The sequence below is a fragment of the Syngnathus floridae genome, chromosome 7, assembly GCF_059516105.1.
Source record: "Syngnathus floridae isolate MCC-2025c chromosome 7, RoL_Sflo_1.0, whole genome shotgun sequence".
Classification (NCBI taxonomy): domain Eukaryota; kingdom Metazoa; phylum Chordata; class Actinopteri; order Syngnathiformes; family Syngnathidae; genus Syngnathus; species Syngnathus floridae.
Window position 1 is genome coordinate 9,752,384 of NC_142419.1, and position 14,294 is coordinate 9,766,677.

General features: G+C 38.6%; 1 protein-coding gene across 1 annotated transcript; it reads right to left on the reverse strand.

Annotated features, from left to right (window-relative positions):
• Positions 1 to 322: 322 nt before the first annotated feature.
• hacl2 (2-hydroxyacyl-CoA lyase 2) lies at positions 323 to 6,860 on the reverse strand. Its single transcript, XM_088381755.1, has 14 exons — positions 6,378 to 6,860; positions 5,793 to 5,994; positions 4,865 to 4,992; positions 4,517 to 4,767; positions 4,122 to 4,221; positions 3,858 to 3,955; positions 3,629 to 3,765; positions 3,148 to 3,282; positions 2,515 to 2,629; positions 2,246 to 2,415; positions 2,075 to 2,145; positions 1,917 to 1,988; positions 1,599 to 1,704; positions 323 to 1,517 (listed from the first exon to the last, which is right to left on the reverse strand). The coding sequence occupies exons 1-14, from the start codon at positions 6,480 to 6,482 to the stop codon at positions 1,339 to 1,341; spliced, it is 1,869 nt and encodes a 622-aa protein (XP_088237881.1). The 5' UTR covers positions 6,483 to 6,860; the 3' UTR covers positions 323 to 1,338.
• Between the last annotated feature and the right edge of the window lie 7,434 nt (positions 6,861 to 14,294).

Below are 14,294 nucleotides of genomic sequence, written 5' to 3' on the forward strand. Positions count from 1 at the left end.
GTCTGCTACAGCGGCTTCTCGGGTCACGTGTCGTATGACTAATATCAAGCAATGGATGCAAGGGAAGGCCCAGTCAACGACTTGACATCACATCCATTACAAACATGGCGCCGTGTATTAAGATAAACCAGGGGGATTATTTTGGCAAATATAAACTTAGACAAAAGAATTCAATATATTGCTCCCTTTACCCATCAATGTGGGAACTCCAGAGGTGCACTTTATGATGCTGCTCGTGCAATCCGACACTAGATAAGTACAAGAGAATGGATGGATGGTTCTGCAAAATGATGCCAATATTTTTTGGATTATAAAAAAAAAGAAGAGTCCAGCTTGTCTTTATTCATCACCAGTTTAACAGATAATTAACTTGAGCATACTTTCTATAGAACGCTGAAAAAATCTCTTCTCACAGCAATGAACAACATACATTTGCCTTGTGAGCAAATCATTTACATTTATAGTGCAATACATACTGTATGATTGTAAAGCAGGAGTGGGCATGAATATTTGATCTGGCCTGCTGTACAATTCTAGACAGTCAACTAAAACCTCAGAAAAAGTGCTCTAAAAACTCCTAAAACACTTGATCCTCAAATGCTCACAATCAACATTGTATTTTTTCAAATATTTAGTATGGAGGACAAACAGAAATGCACCCTGAGATGACAAAGGTTCCCTACCCCGGCTGAAAATGACATCATTTGTGCATATTATTACTATGATATATTAAATAATTTATTCTACAATATACTCTATTAATACTATTATATTTGAACTTACAAAAGGCATATACTTGAAAGCATTCTTTTTTTCTCCCCCAAATTATTCAGTCTCTCGAGAATACTCCACACTTTCAAATGATAAAGTATCAATGTTTCATTCATAACAGGATTAAAGGCATTTGGGTTGCATCTAATTACTAATACATGAAATTATTTTCATTCTGTGTGATTAACAAATGTTTTTTATACATTAAGGACAACGTCAAAGTAATCCCTTTAGCAAAATTTATCACTGACGTCAGGCGGAATACTCATACACGTGGACTGCTGACCAATAGTCTATACCAGTTTAAAAAAAAAAAAAAAAAAAACCCGGGGGAGGGGGAAATTACCAGATTGTGACCAAGGAAATTCCAGCCTGACGCCAGCATTATTTTGCGAGTGTCTTTTATTGAAATGCAACAATTATGGTTTGGGCACTCAAGTAACCCTAGAAGCAGAACATGTTAAACTGTATTATTAAGGCGTTTTGATTCATTTGATTCCACACCGTTTATAATAATAGTAAAATAATCCATTGGTACCGGTTGAATATGCTCAGAGCATATTAACATCATACAGAGATAGAGCCCTCTCTAAAGTTGGTTTTGCCTATCAGGAAATTGAGAAGTATTGCTTTGCCCATCTGGCTCTCCTTTCGAGCCTCCCTGATGACGTCCCTGAGCTTCTCCTCATCCTTGCGCCTTATAAGGTAGCCTTTACCGCCATAGCCATCGGCCACGGTGTGATAATCTGTAAACAGGGAGGTGAATGTCAGTGTAATCCACAATGACGTGCAAAATAGAAACTCTTATTGTACTCCCAAGAATGTACCTGTAAATGCCAGCCCACATGCCACGTTGCTGCCTAATATGGGAACCTGTTCTCTGGAAATCTGACTCCAACATGCGTCATTTCCCACAACAGCAATAACCGGTGTCTGATAAACGAAGAGCAAATATATTTTCTGCAGATGGAGGGGGTGCTTTTATTGCACAAACATTTACATTTTTGGTAATCAAGGTTTTGCTAACGCCAGTTGTGAGTTTTTTTTTCGGAAATATGACAACTGACTGCAAAGTTTCTGCTATATTCCAGTTTCCTAGATTTCTTACAACAGCTATCGTCGACATACGATTGTAATGAATGTACCTTATGACGAGTAAACGTGTCAAACTCAGCGACACTGTATCCTAGGGAACCATCGCCGTAGACAATCCAGACCTAAAACACACAGGGGGTCATATTTCATTCATGAAGCATCACAAGCAGATGGATCCCTTTCATAAAAGCTTGAGTCAGCACATTACCTCTGATTCAGGCCGGCACAGTTTTGCACCTAGCGCAAACCCTCCTCCTACTCCCAGCGTCCCAAAGGCCCCTGTGGAGAATCAGTATTATCAAAATTTACATTTCATGTCAACGGCAATCCCTACTGAGTTTTTTTTATGTCATGTAAAGTCAAGAGAGAAGGAACGGACCTGGGTCGAGCCAGCGCAGTGGTCCCCGTGGCCTCAAGATGTAAGCAGCGCTTCCTACGAAATCACCGCCATCCGCGACAATGATACTGTCTTCTGACATCTCCTCATCCAACATGTGAAGAACTTTTAAGGGGTTCAGGTGATGCTCAGTCTTCTCATTGGCTTTAGCCCTTAAAATGAAAAAGACAATGAGTATGCTTGCTTATATTATTATGAACACACTATAAAGCTGTAGAGTGGCTGCAAGGCATTTTGCAAGGCCTCCTTACTTATTAATGTTTTCTTTGGTCACATCTCCTGCTTTGAGGCTCTGAGGCCATTCTTCCGGACAGCGGTGGCCCTTGAGGCCTTTGTGAAGCCGTACTAAAAACGAACCAGCATCACCTATAATAGACACACCATTTTAGAAATTAACTGTTGAAATGTAGTTTTCAGTTCTATTAGATCACAATTGAGACCCTGTACCAGTAATAAAATGAATTAAAGCAATATACAGTAGAACCCCTGAGGCCAAAGCAAAAAAGTCATTGCAATATGTTCTATTTACCCTCACTCCTAAACACTGTCTTGTGGTTAATGCTGCATTTATGGAATAAGAATTAGGCCATTTTCCGTCATGTCAGGAGGCTAAACTAAAACTGGGGCCAACGTACTCTCTGACTCACATGACCAAACCTAGAAAAACAGGTGAGCTGAGATGTTTGCAGCACAATTATATGTTCATATCAGTCGGCAGCAACTGAGTTCCCCTTTAAAAGTCAACTCATGCGCAGGAATTGCCCTTCCTTTCTATTACACATATCTTCCTTTTACATTTGTATGGGCGGTAAAAAAAAAAAAAAAAAATCCCAACATAGTTGTGAAACAAAATGCTCGTGACAAAAATGACGGTATGAACACACCTTGAATTGCTACAGTTGGTCTCCAGAACATATCAGAGTTTTTGAGCAGCTGCACTCTGTCTCTGTTGACAGCAATGATCTTACTGCGTCTATTCAGAACTTTGCCATAGCCCAGACGGAAGTCGCATACTGTTCCTGCAAAACAAATCAAGCAATTAACCTTTTTTTTTCTTCACACTTCACCTCCTTTCATATCTTCTGTCCTTTCCATTGCCGAATACACAACATAGCTATATACATCGCACGTTTTCAAGATAACAAGCCAAGTGTAATCATGTCTTGACTAATCGAACCTTGTTGTCAGGCTCTATAGCAAAGATCAAGGTCCAAATAAATAGGACTCATCATATGTTTTTTGTTCAAGTGTCATTTTCTCATCCCACCAATAGAAATACTTGAATTTGTGAAACAGCAAAAAATAATAAAAAAAAAAGAGGAATAAATATTATTTCTACAGTAAATACTACATTCAATGTCTGACCTGCGAGAAGAACAACATCGGCCTCCTTCAGAGCATCTCGTCTGTTTTGTCGGATATGGATCGGGCTATCTTTCCCCAACATGCCTCGGGACATGCCCCCAAGGAAGCAAGGAATGCCAAGGGCCTCCAAAGCGCTCCTGTAATACCATCAAATTTATTACAATAGATGATACGTCTAATTTACTTTCATGGCGTACACTGAGTACTTAAAATAATACGTTGGCTTCACCTGAGCTCATCAACTGGCGTTGGTGGTAGCGTGGCTTGGCTTCCAAGGAGGATAACAGGTTTCTTGGCTCGGCTCACCAGTTCAATACACTTTTGTACCTATGTGCATAATATAAATTTTATATATCTATAGATATCCAACCATCCATTTTCTACACCACCTTTCCCCTTGCGCGCACGCACACACAAACACACACATATATTGCATTCCATGACATCAGTAGGTTAAACACACACATACACACACTGTCAATTGTTGGTGTACCTGATCATCTGTGGCTTGTGGAATGTCAACTGGTAAAGGTGAAAGATCTCTTCTCTCCCAGGCACCGGCAAAGATGTTCATGAGGTGGTTGTTAAGGTACCTAGTTAAAATAAATAGGTTTAATAAAGTTTAATACTTCACAGACAGAACATAGAATTCATTTGATTTATAAATAAGTACAGTGGAGACCCGCATACTCGGTAGGTACCACCTATTTGCAGATTTTCTTTTTTTTTGTACAATATTTTTTAAAACTATATACATTTTTGGGGGCGTGTACGCTTGGATGGACAACCCACTAATGGCACTGAAATGAATAATATCAGAATTATAATAATTTAATATAATTATATAATATATAATATAGTTTTTATAACATGATGAAAAATACATACCAGGAGACAATTTTGCCCATCAGGCCTTTGGGAGGGTTTTTAACAGCAAACTCTCTGGACACCAGATGGAACGGGTACAAAGTGTCGATGGGGAATTCTATGAAAACAGGCCCAGGTGTTCCAGACTGGGCAACAGCCAGTGCTTTTCTGACAACTGGCACAATTTCTCGGACTGTTCTGATGGAGGCACAAAACTTGCACAGAGGCTTGAACAGTGACATTTGGTCGATGTCTTGCAGCGCCCCTCGGCCCTGGAGCCACAACAACAAAAAGCAGACAAACATTGGTTATGGAATTTCAGAGCAAGTAGGAACACTCATTTTGTAACACCATAGTAATTTATTGTACCTGCAAAACTGTACCAGCAGCCCCTCCCATGAGCAACAAGGGTGACTCTGCCATTTGAGCATTCTTCACTGCTGTCACCGTGTTGGTAAGACCTGGGCCAGCAGTCACTGCAGCTACACCAATGGTACCTAATAGAAAGACAGTCAGGAAAAGGACACATCATTAGATACAAGATGTGCTTTAACTGCATATTTTCATCTTTAACTTGAGGGTATGTATATTCAAATCCGATCACCGGTGTATAGGGTTGGACATTGCCTTAAGGATTCTGATTTTGTACCTTGTTTTGATTCTGATTCCAAATGATTAGGTTGTTTTAGAGGGCGGGGTAAAAAATATGTTTGCACGGTTCAAATTTAGGGGTGTACAAACTGATCATTCATTTTGCTAACCGCTCTGTCACCATATCATCTAGAACTTGTTTTTCAAACATTCATTAATTCCAGTGAAAGACATACTAGTTTTAAAATCTGGACAAATAAATTGTCAAACTACCTCCTGAATTAGATTGCCATTATTTTGGCTCCCATTCGATTGTGCAGTTGTACCTAATGTTATGGCAGTCCTAGTGGCTCTCTAAAATAATGACAGACCTTTCTTAAGAGGATTGCAAACATGATTGTGGTTTGCATATTTAATGAGTTAATGTATTTATTTTGTGCACGCACAAGGATAGGATTGGGGTTGTCCAAATAAAGACAAGATGTTTTGTGATCTATTTTTTTTCTGATTCATGAATTGGAGTGCTTTTATTCAACTGGCACAAACTTTATTTGGCGTTAATGGGAGGCAGAACATGACTTTTAATCTGAGTGGTTAATTTTGAACACAGCCTACCAAACACAAGAGGGTGCACATCATCTCATTGCCAACCAACCACATTGCCAAATATTCTTTGTAATAGCCATATATTTTGAGATGAATGCACCTGAAAGCCGCGCCACGGCATCAGCTGCAAAAACAGCCGTGGCCTCGTGCCTGGTGTCCACAATCCGGATGCCCACTTTCTCACAGGCCACCAGGATGGGTGAGATATGTCCACCAACCAGAGTGAAGACAAACTTGATTCCATGGGAGCGCAGAACATCTGCCACACTTTCGCCGCCATGTCGAGGGCTTTTTATCTCAGTCTGTGGGATATCAAAAAGGATGAGTTTTGAAAATCTGGGTAAACTGATGTAAAGACATAATATTAACAAGTAAGGTCCTAAATAGTCACCTGTCAAATAGGATTTTTTTTCACAAAACACCCACATTGTTGATGCTCATGGTGTGCTTTGTGCAACATGCCAGGGTGTGATGTTTACCTTTGTGTTAAGAAGCATACAAAGTGTAAGGTTACGTGTGCCTGTGCTATATATTTCATGTCTCATGCTTCAAAGGGAATGATAGTTTGGATGAAGACATAATGTTAGATAATTTGCTCCACTAACATGGCGCTCAACACTCTGTCTTTGTGTAGAATATACCGTGATCAACTCAAAATTCATTTTATAGGTTCATGAACGCTCACCTTGTGGAACAACTGGTACAGCAAGCCAAGTTTGTAGGCAGCAAACACAAGCCCACCTACAGCAAAACATCCAAGACATCCAAGACTGGTTTCAAATAACTCCATGATGGTAGAAGAGAATTAAGTTAAATTTAACAAACAAAACATTAAAGTTCAACTGCTGATCAATGCAGCAGGCTAGGCTAAGTTGCTCAGGAGTCGCTGCAAACAAATGCTACACGCTCAAGGTCGTGATTTTCTAAAGCATTCAATTGTCGAGTTGGCGAATATGACATTAATTGATTGGAACGGTTAAAACAGTGCAGTGGATTCCTATAATGACAACTATGTCGACACTGACAACCATTTACACATGTCGATAACGCTAGCTAGACGTACAGGTTGGATATTCATTTTCAAAATAAAAATCTTATAATGAACATCATGCTACATGCTATGCATTCAAGCCAACTGTCACCAGTGTAAAAAGCATTCTACATAAACTATACAAGTTCTGTTTACCTCCCCCCCCAAATTTTTTTCCCATCTATTCCAATCACAGAGAAAAACATTGCTTTTAATTTGAAAGCCTACAAAACTCATTCCGTTCGAGGCAGTCAATGACTGGCTGTTGCATTATGATTGGTTGCTGCACAACCATGCCGGAAACTGATTGTTTTTATTTTCTATAATTATATGATACATAAACAGAATGATGTTCCCATTTCAGCTGCATAGCGTAGGGTGTGTCCCACCTGGATACAGTAGGTGGTCCCGTGTTGCTTGAAAGGGAGCATAATAATAATAATAATAATAAAAAAAAAAAAAAAAAAAAAATAATAATAATAATAATAATAATAATAATAATAATAATAATAATTCATTTCCACAGGGGACGCAGAAATAATAAGCTTTTTCGATTGTTTTTCTCATTTTTCTAACGTAATATACTTTCTTTCCATGTTTCTTTTTAGTTTTTGTAAGGTCTAACAATTAACATCATAAAAGATAAATCTGTAAAATCCAGAAAGTCTCATTGTTTAAATTGATCTGTTAAAATGAATTGTTTTCCACAATATTCAAACATTGATTTATATGCACCAGTATGATTAGTGCTGACCACCTTCTTAAAAAAATAGCAGAAACTTTACTTTTAGTTCAATGTTCTACACGGGCAAGAATGTAACATCTGGCAGGTGCTCGTTTATATTCTTCTCACCGTGATTGCTTTCCAGCAGTGACAAGTGATGTGCTTTCCTCTCCAAAGGGAATTGAGCAGAGACATGCATTTAAGTCATTAAGGCAGACTTAATTGGCCGGAAAATTAATTTGTTAAATGTTAGGCTGCGTGTGTCCATACAAACTAATGTCATAGCGCTCTTGAATAAATAAATAGTGTAATGCATTTATAAAGGGAATTATTTCATTTATTGCAGGAAAGTATAAATCGTGTATGAGACAGTGACAACAGTACAATTTCAAATTGTAGAGTCAATAATATCCAGCAGGTGGAAGTGTTGTACTACAATTCAATTATGATGAGTGGTTGTATGGGAGCTTAAATTTTATTTTATTTTTTAATATTGAGGGTCATTTTAGTATTTGAGTGCTGAGCAGCTCAATGATCCATTATTGAGCATACAGAGCGTGGGTCGACTTGAGACGATCACTTTGAGATTTTACTTTTATTTATTTGATTTTTTTATGTATTCTCTGCTGTAGCTAGTATATCGCCCATGGGCTGCAACCTCATTACTCTTGCTGCATGGCATATTGACTAAATCTCATTGTTGTCTGTTAAAACAAAAAAGCCAAATGCATTATCAATATTGTAACTCCACTGTGTACAGATTTGTTTCTTTTATATAGCATATTCATTTTAAGAGGTCTGGATAAGTAAACACCCCTTCTATGAATATCAAAATGGATTTAAAGCTCTACATATATTCCTGGCAACAGATAAACTTATGGATGTATCCAAGCAGGGAAAAACATTTGAATATTTTTACTATAACTTGGTATTGGTATGTTACGCTCCTAATTGATGTTAAAAGCAGAGAGCTTAGTGTTGTGTCTTATGACAGTTTCGATTCAAGTGTTGCTACGCATCACCAAACAACAAATGTCTACCATGAAGTTCGACACACAATTTTGACGTATCCTACAAAAGACGACAGGATTTCACAAGACATGCATGGAGGGCATTCCACATCACACAAATGAACCTTCACTGATACATATACACAAAAGTCACTCATGATTCGTTAGCGTTTTCATGAGGTATTACGGAGAACAATAATTGAATCTGACAGCCGTATCTCCCTGAAAGAATGCATTCATTAGATATTGTAATCAAAATAGATTCACACTGATAAAGGGGTGAATGTTGGAGGTAAGTATTTTTGGAGAAGCTTACCTTGAGGGCAAGTGAGATCATGTTTATTTGATCATCATCAAAACAGATATTCATAGGGCCTGCAACGAGGCATAAAACCTTTATTTTGAGATACTCATGCATGGGGTGCAAAAAAAAAACCCAACATGAAATAACTCAACAAAGAAAATCATCAACAACATCAAACCGATGTGTACCAATTTCTAACTTTCTAATTCCAATTTCTAACGGTTCAAGCTATACTGAGACCGATTTATTTGTTTATCGGTTATTTGTTGTACTGATGCACGCACAGAGTTTCCGATTCAAATGTATTTTCTACAAGTGAAGGTGTGATGTAGCTATTTATTAAAACTAAATATAATGCACAATAAATCAAAACATGAATATGTGCTTGATGGTTTTGGCATACTTCATAAATTAAAGATGAAGAATATCAAAATGGCACTTGCATCCTTCAATTTTTTTTTTTAAATGTTTGTTCACCCTTGGTATATGGCATCCAAACCCAGCTCTTGTCAAATACGCAAACTGCATACACTGCATGACCCTGGTGAGTAATCAGATGCATCCTGCACACTTAAATCAGTCAATTTGCATCCACCCAGCAGACATTTTCACTCCATCAGCGCCATGCGCCATTGAACAAACTCTGATTTCCATTTCAAAGTGTTTTTGAAAAGGCAGCTGCATTGAGGCTATAGCGACAGCCAACAGCAAATGCCAAGTCTTAATATGTGTCATCTATTCAATGGCTTGTACGGCCACCGTACTCCAAGGGTCACCTAATTACCACGGTTCAAGTGCTGAATGATATTAATTTGAAGATATCGGACATCCCTTTTGCTAAAGGGTTTAAATAACAAAATCAGCCACAATTCAGTGGAACCTCCAAATGTGAGCATATGTAATCACTTCTGTGATGTTGACTTCCACGTTCTTTTAATTTCAAAACTATCTTTTTTCATTCTTACAACTAAATATTGTTTAGACTCCAAATTTGGCTTTGAGGGACAATTGACTTGAAAGCATCTGCTTCCTCCTATATTCCAAAAGAATGTTAGCTTCATTGCCCATAGCAATAAACATGACTGCGTTTGTCACTACCCTGTGATTGGCTGGCGACCAGTTCAGATTGGACCCAGCAGGAATACTCTGCAATCACATGCGAGCATAACGAAGACAAGCTGTGTCAAAAATGGACGGATGGGTGGGTTCTGCTGTATTTGTTTATCTGATGCAGAGCTGATAGGAAGTGTGGCTGAGGCGAAAGGGGGTCAGGGGAGGCAGCAAGGGCATTTTGAGTCACAATGCCTGATGTTATCCTTTCAGGCATAAATGTTTAGGGGCATCACGGAGATGCTGGAACTGACCTCAGACAAGAAGGGAGGGCTGAGTCTCCAAAGGAGACATTGTCTGATACACAATGCAGTGTGCACGCACAAAGTCAGGCAAAAAGCATGTTGGCAGGGGAAGAATTGTCTTTTCACACTGTGACAAGAGTGACCCAGTGTCAGCTATCGACTGGTCCAAAGGACGACTGTCCCTGTTGGGCCTTGAAAGCTGGCACGAAAAAATGCAGGATTTCACGTTTCGTTTCCTCCTTCCAACCATTGTTCTATACTGATAGCGAGCTTGTTCTCTAATGCGTCTCTTCAATGATTACCAGAACTTTCGAGCAAAACGTCCCTCGGGTGAGAATTCACATGAATGTTTTAGTGCCACATTATCATTTTTTTTCACAAGTCATGCAAGTTAACGTTGGGATATTTGCATATTCTGTGCACAGTCGACAGTTTCAGCCTGATCCCTGTGTGCAGGAGAAGATTATACCGATTTTTTTGCTTGAGTTGGAAGTTCCAGGTGCTAAGTGGAGATGTTTATAGTCCCTCAAAGACAAGTAAAAAGGAATGTGTGGGAGTGAGTTGTTTCTCCAAGCAATAATCTCTTCACTATAGGCTGGCACACCATGGTAAAGCAATGGAATCATGACTGAATAAATTTTTCCCATAGGAAATAATACAAATTGAATTAATCTGTTCCAGGCTCAAACACCATCATAATTATTAACTCTCCTGGTAATATTTAAACTAACATTGAAACCTTGTTAACCACCATGTACCATGCTAAAACTTTGTACTCTTATGATGACAAGTAATGTAACTAAAAATGTTTCTGGAAATGTAATCGAACTTTGTCCTACTATTTTTTTTTTTATCAGATAAGTCATATTTATGTTCCATTTGTTTTATATTAATGACCCATATCATACTAAATCAACCTTTTTTGTTTTAGCTTATAACAATGTTAAAATGCTAACTCCTCCTGGTAACCATGACATACAGTATTATACTATAACTTTCATTACTTTGTTATTTTGTATCCAGCATTCATGCCAGTATATGATGGGATCATATGAGACACTAATCAATTTTGTATTTATCACGTGTGTGCTTAAGGTGAGCTATTGTGTTTGTTAACTGCAGTGGCACATGCCTGAGCATGGACTGTTGGAGCTACTCAGATTCAAAATCTGCGACAACGAGCAGAGCACTGAGAAGAGAGTAAGAGCTGATCTCTGATGATAAAGACCCTGAATATATATATTTTATATTTTATTTATATTATATTTTCTTGTAAAAGATGATCATTTGAGCTGATTATAAAGTTTGGTGCTGAGATTTTGCACTGTGATCAAATACAACACCTTGAAAAGTAAAACAGACCCTCTTGAGGATCTTATAATGCTTCAAGCTGAAGTGCTTAACATTCACATTTTGAACAAATGGAAGATCAGATAAGAACAAATAAAGTGCTATTGAGTTACATAGAAATCCTAAATTTGCCCCTGGGGATCAATAAAGTATCTATCTATCTATCTATCTATCTATCTATCTATCTATCTATCTATCTATCTATCTATCTATCTATCTATCTATCTATCTATCTATCTATCTATCTATCTATCTATCTATCTATCTATCTATCTATCTATCTATCTCTCTCTCTCTCTCTCTCTCTCTCTCTCTCTCTCTCTCTCTCTCTCTCTCTCTCTCTCTCTCTCTCTCTCTCTCTCTCTCTCTCTCTCTCTCTCTCTCTCTCTAAAACCGAAGGCCTTTGTTTTATTTCATGGGTGGCATTGCACAATATAAGATATACTTACAAAAGCCAAATAAATTATTGTTACTATTGATAATCAGTGGCGAAATATATCTTTATTTTAAATGCAACGTTCCCAGGGGTTTTAACATGTACGTGTGTGATATACAATTTGCACACTATATTTGTGTCTTGTCTTTGTCTTGAAGTTATTCTCTTTGAGAGAGCTTAATCTGTCTCATGAAAAGGAGCCAGCTCACATCCTGTCACATATAATGCCGAGCCAATCGCAAGTGCAGATTCCGTTTCCATGACAACTAACTGGCCGAGCTAAGGGTGGATGTTGTCAGTCTAAAAAAGCATTTGCTAACCGTGACGTGCACGCAAGACTCTAAAAAACACCATGACAGTTATTTTCCCTTGTAAAGGCAGCGCTGAGCCCCCAAATTAAATTTCGCTGTATCTGGTGCAACAGACTCAATACAAATAAGGCTTCATCTCACTGATAACTTTCCAGAGCAATCAAGTGAGTGCCACTTATCAGAAGTTAAAGATGTCCAGGGTTGCCAATGCTAATCATAAGTCTATATGCAACAAAACTCAATACAGCTCTACTTACTTTTTGGCTTTGCTGTAGACACTGGCCAGTACTTTAAAGTTGCTTTGGATCTTCACGCTAGCACTACGTCACTGGTGGAAAACTTTAGTGTAAGACAGATTTGTCCAGACACACCTTCAGAACTAGACAGATTACAAAATAATTATTTGGTTGTTTTAATGTCACATTTAAAAGGTGGACAGGTACTCCAAAGACTCATTTGTTTCCATCCACTTTTTATAGCACTTATCCTCATATGGGTTGCAGGTGATGGAGAGTTTGTCTGCACTGACTGGGCAGGTTGCCAGCCAATCGCAGGCAACATCAAGACAAATAATTATTCACATTCACGCATGAACAATTTACAGTTCTCTGTTTTTCCAAGAAGCAAAGTTCTTTTGCCACTGACCGAAGAAAGCCTCTACTGATCAGGTAGTGCACTCCATTTGTAAACAATCGATTATTGAACATGATCCACTCAAAGCAAAAGGGCCCCTGTGAAGTGTTTTATGAGCAAAAAAAGGCACTTCTTCAAATGGCATTGGCTTCAAATGGTTCATCAATATAAGTAAGGGCGCTGTCAGTAGTCCAGCCAGCATGCTGTTAATTTCCCCACAAATATTCACCAGAATGATTGATCATTTGATGATAACGCCCATCAAACAAATACACTTAACACCTTTTTAAATCCCCTTCAAATATCTATCATGGACTGCACAGGTGTTGACGTGCCTCAACATGGAAGAGATGAACATTTGTGACAGCTTTTACAACCATAATCCATATAAACTCAACTCAGCACCATCCATTCATTTTCTCTTTACAGACTAATCAATATAAACTCTAATTCGTTCTCATCACCAATCAGAATGACAGATGCGGTTTTATTGAATTTGGATGCAAACCAAGTCAGATTGCGCAGAAAGCATGCGTCCAGCGTGCCATTATGGTGACTCACGTCCTTGATGCTTGACTGCTCTGTAGTCACAAACATATCCAGCAGTCGGTCACGGCCAGTGGCGCCATTGTCAAAGCAGCTGAGCCCACCTCTTGTCACTCAGCACCCCCTACGGTTATTATTCATCCTGGCTCGTGCCCTTGATTCATACCATTAAAGTCAGTCCAATTTGGTCACTAAAGTCTAAATTGAATTCTTAATTGCTTCACACTAAAGAATCTAGGTAGCTAATTTATGCAGCGGTGTAGGTGTATTTTATGGCTGTATTGCCCCATCGGGCCTAGTAAATTATAATAGGCCATAAAATGCCGCGCGGTTGTGGTCCATCCATGTTTCATTTGGAATAGAATTGAGGGCAATCTCATCATTGAAACTACGGCTCTGCTGTGTCTACACATGCAGATGTAACGATTAATTTTTGTCACCCCAGTGAATTCTTTCTAAACTTTTGCTCTGGTCATCCACATTGATTTACATCTTTTTACATAAACAGATTGTGTCAGTGGTTAGCTATTCACCCATTCATTTTCTGTCCTACTAATGCTAATTAGGGTCACAGATGAGCTGAAACCTATTCCAGTTGACTCCGGGCGAGATGCGGTAGCTAGGCCATCCAATTGTAGGACAAATATACACAATTACTAATATTCACACCTCAGGACAATTTAGAGACTTCAGTGAACCCAACATGCATGTTTTTAGATTGTGGAAGGGAGCCAGAAAAAACATGCAAGCACAGAAATGTTTTAAGACATTTTTTCTTTGCCTTGCAAAATGGTGCACTGTATGGTGGGAGTGAGCTCAACTCACTTTTCAACAACAGCACTTTGGCAAATTGTGAACAATGCTTCAAAAAAGAGGCTTCACGCTGCTTGTATGAGTTGATGT

Excerpts from the sequence above, each read along its gene's own strand:
- hacl2 (XM_088381755.1), bottom strand. The coding sequence starts at position 6,482 with ATGGAGTTATTTGAAACCAGTCTTGGATGTCTTGGATGTTTTGCTGTA. Across the intron at positions 3,283-3,628 it reads CGATGTTGTTCTTCTCGCAG|GAACAGTATGCGACTTCCGT; the intron begins GTCAGACATTGA and ends TTTGTTTTGCAG. Across the intron at positions 1,705-1,916 it reads ACACGTTTACTCGTCATAAG|ACACCGGTTATTGCTGTTGT; the intron begins GTACATTCATTA and ends TTCGTTTATCAG.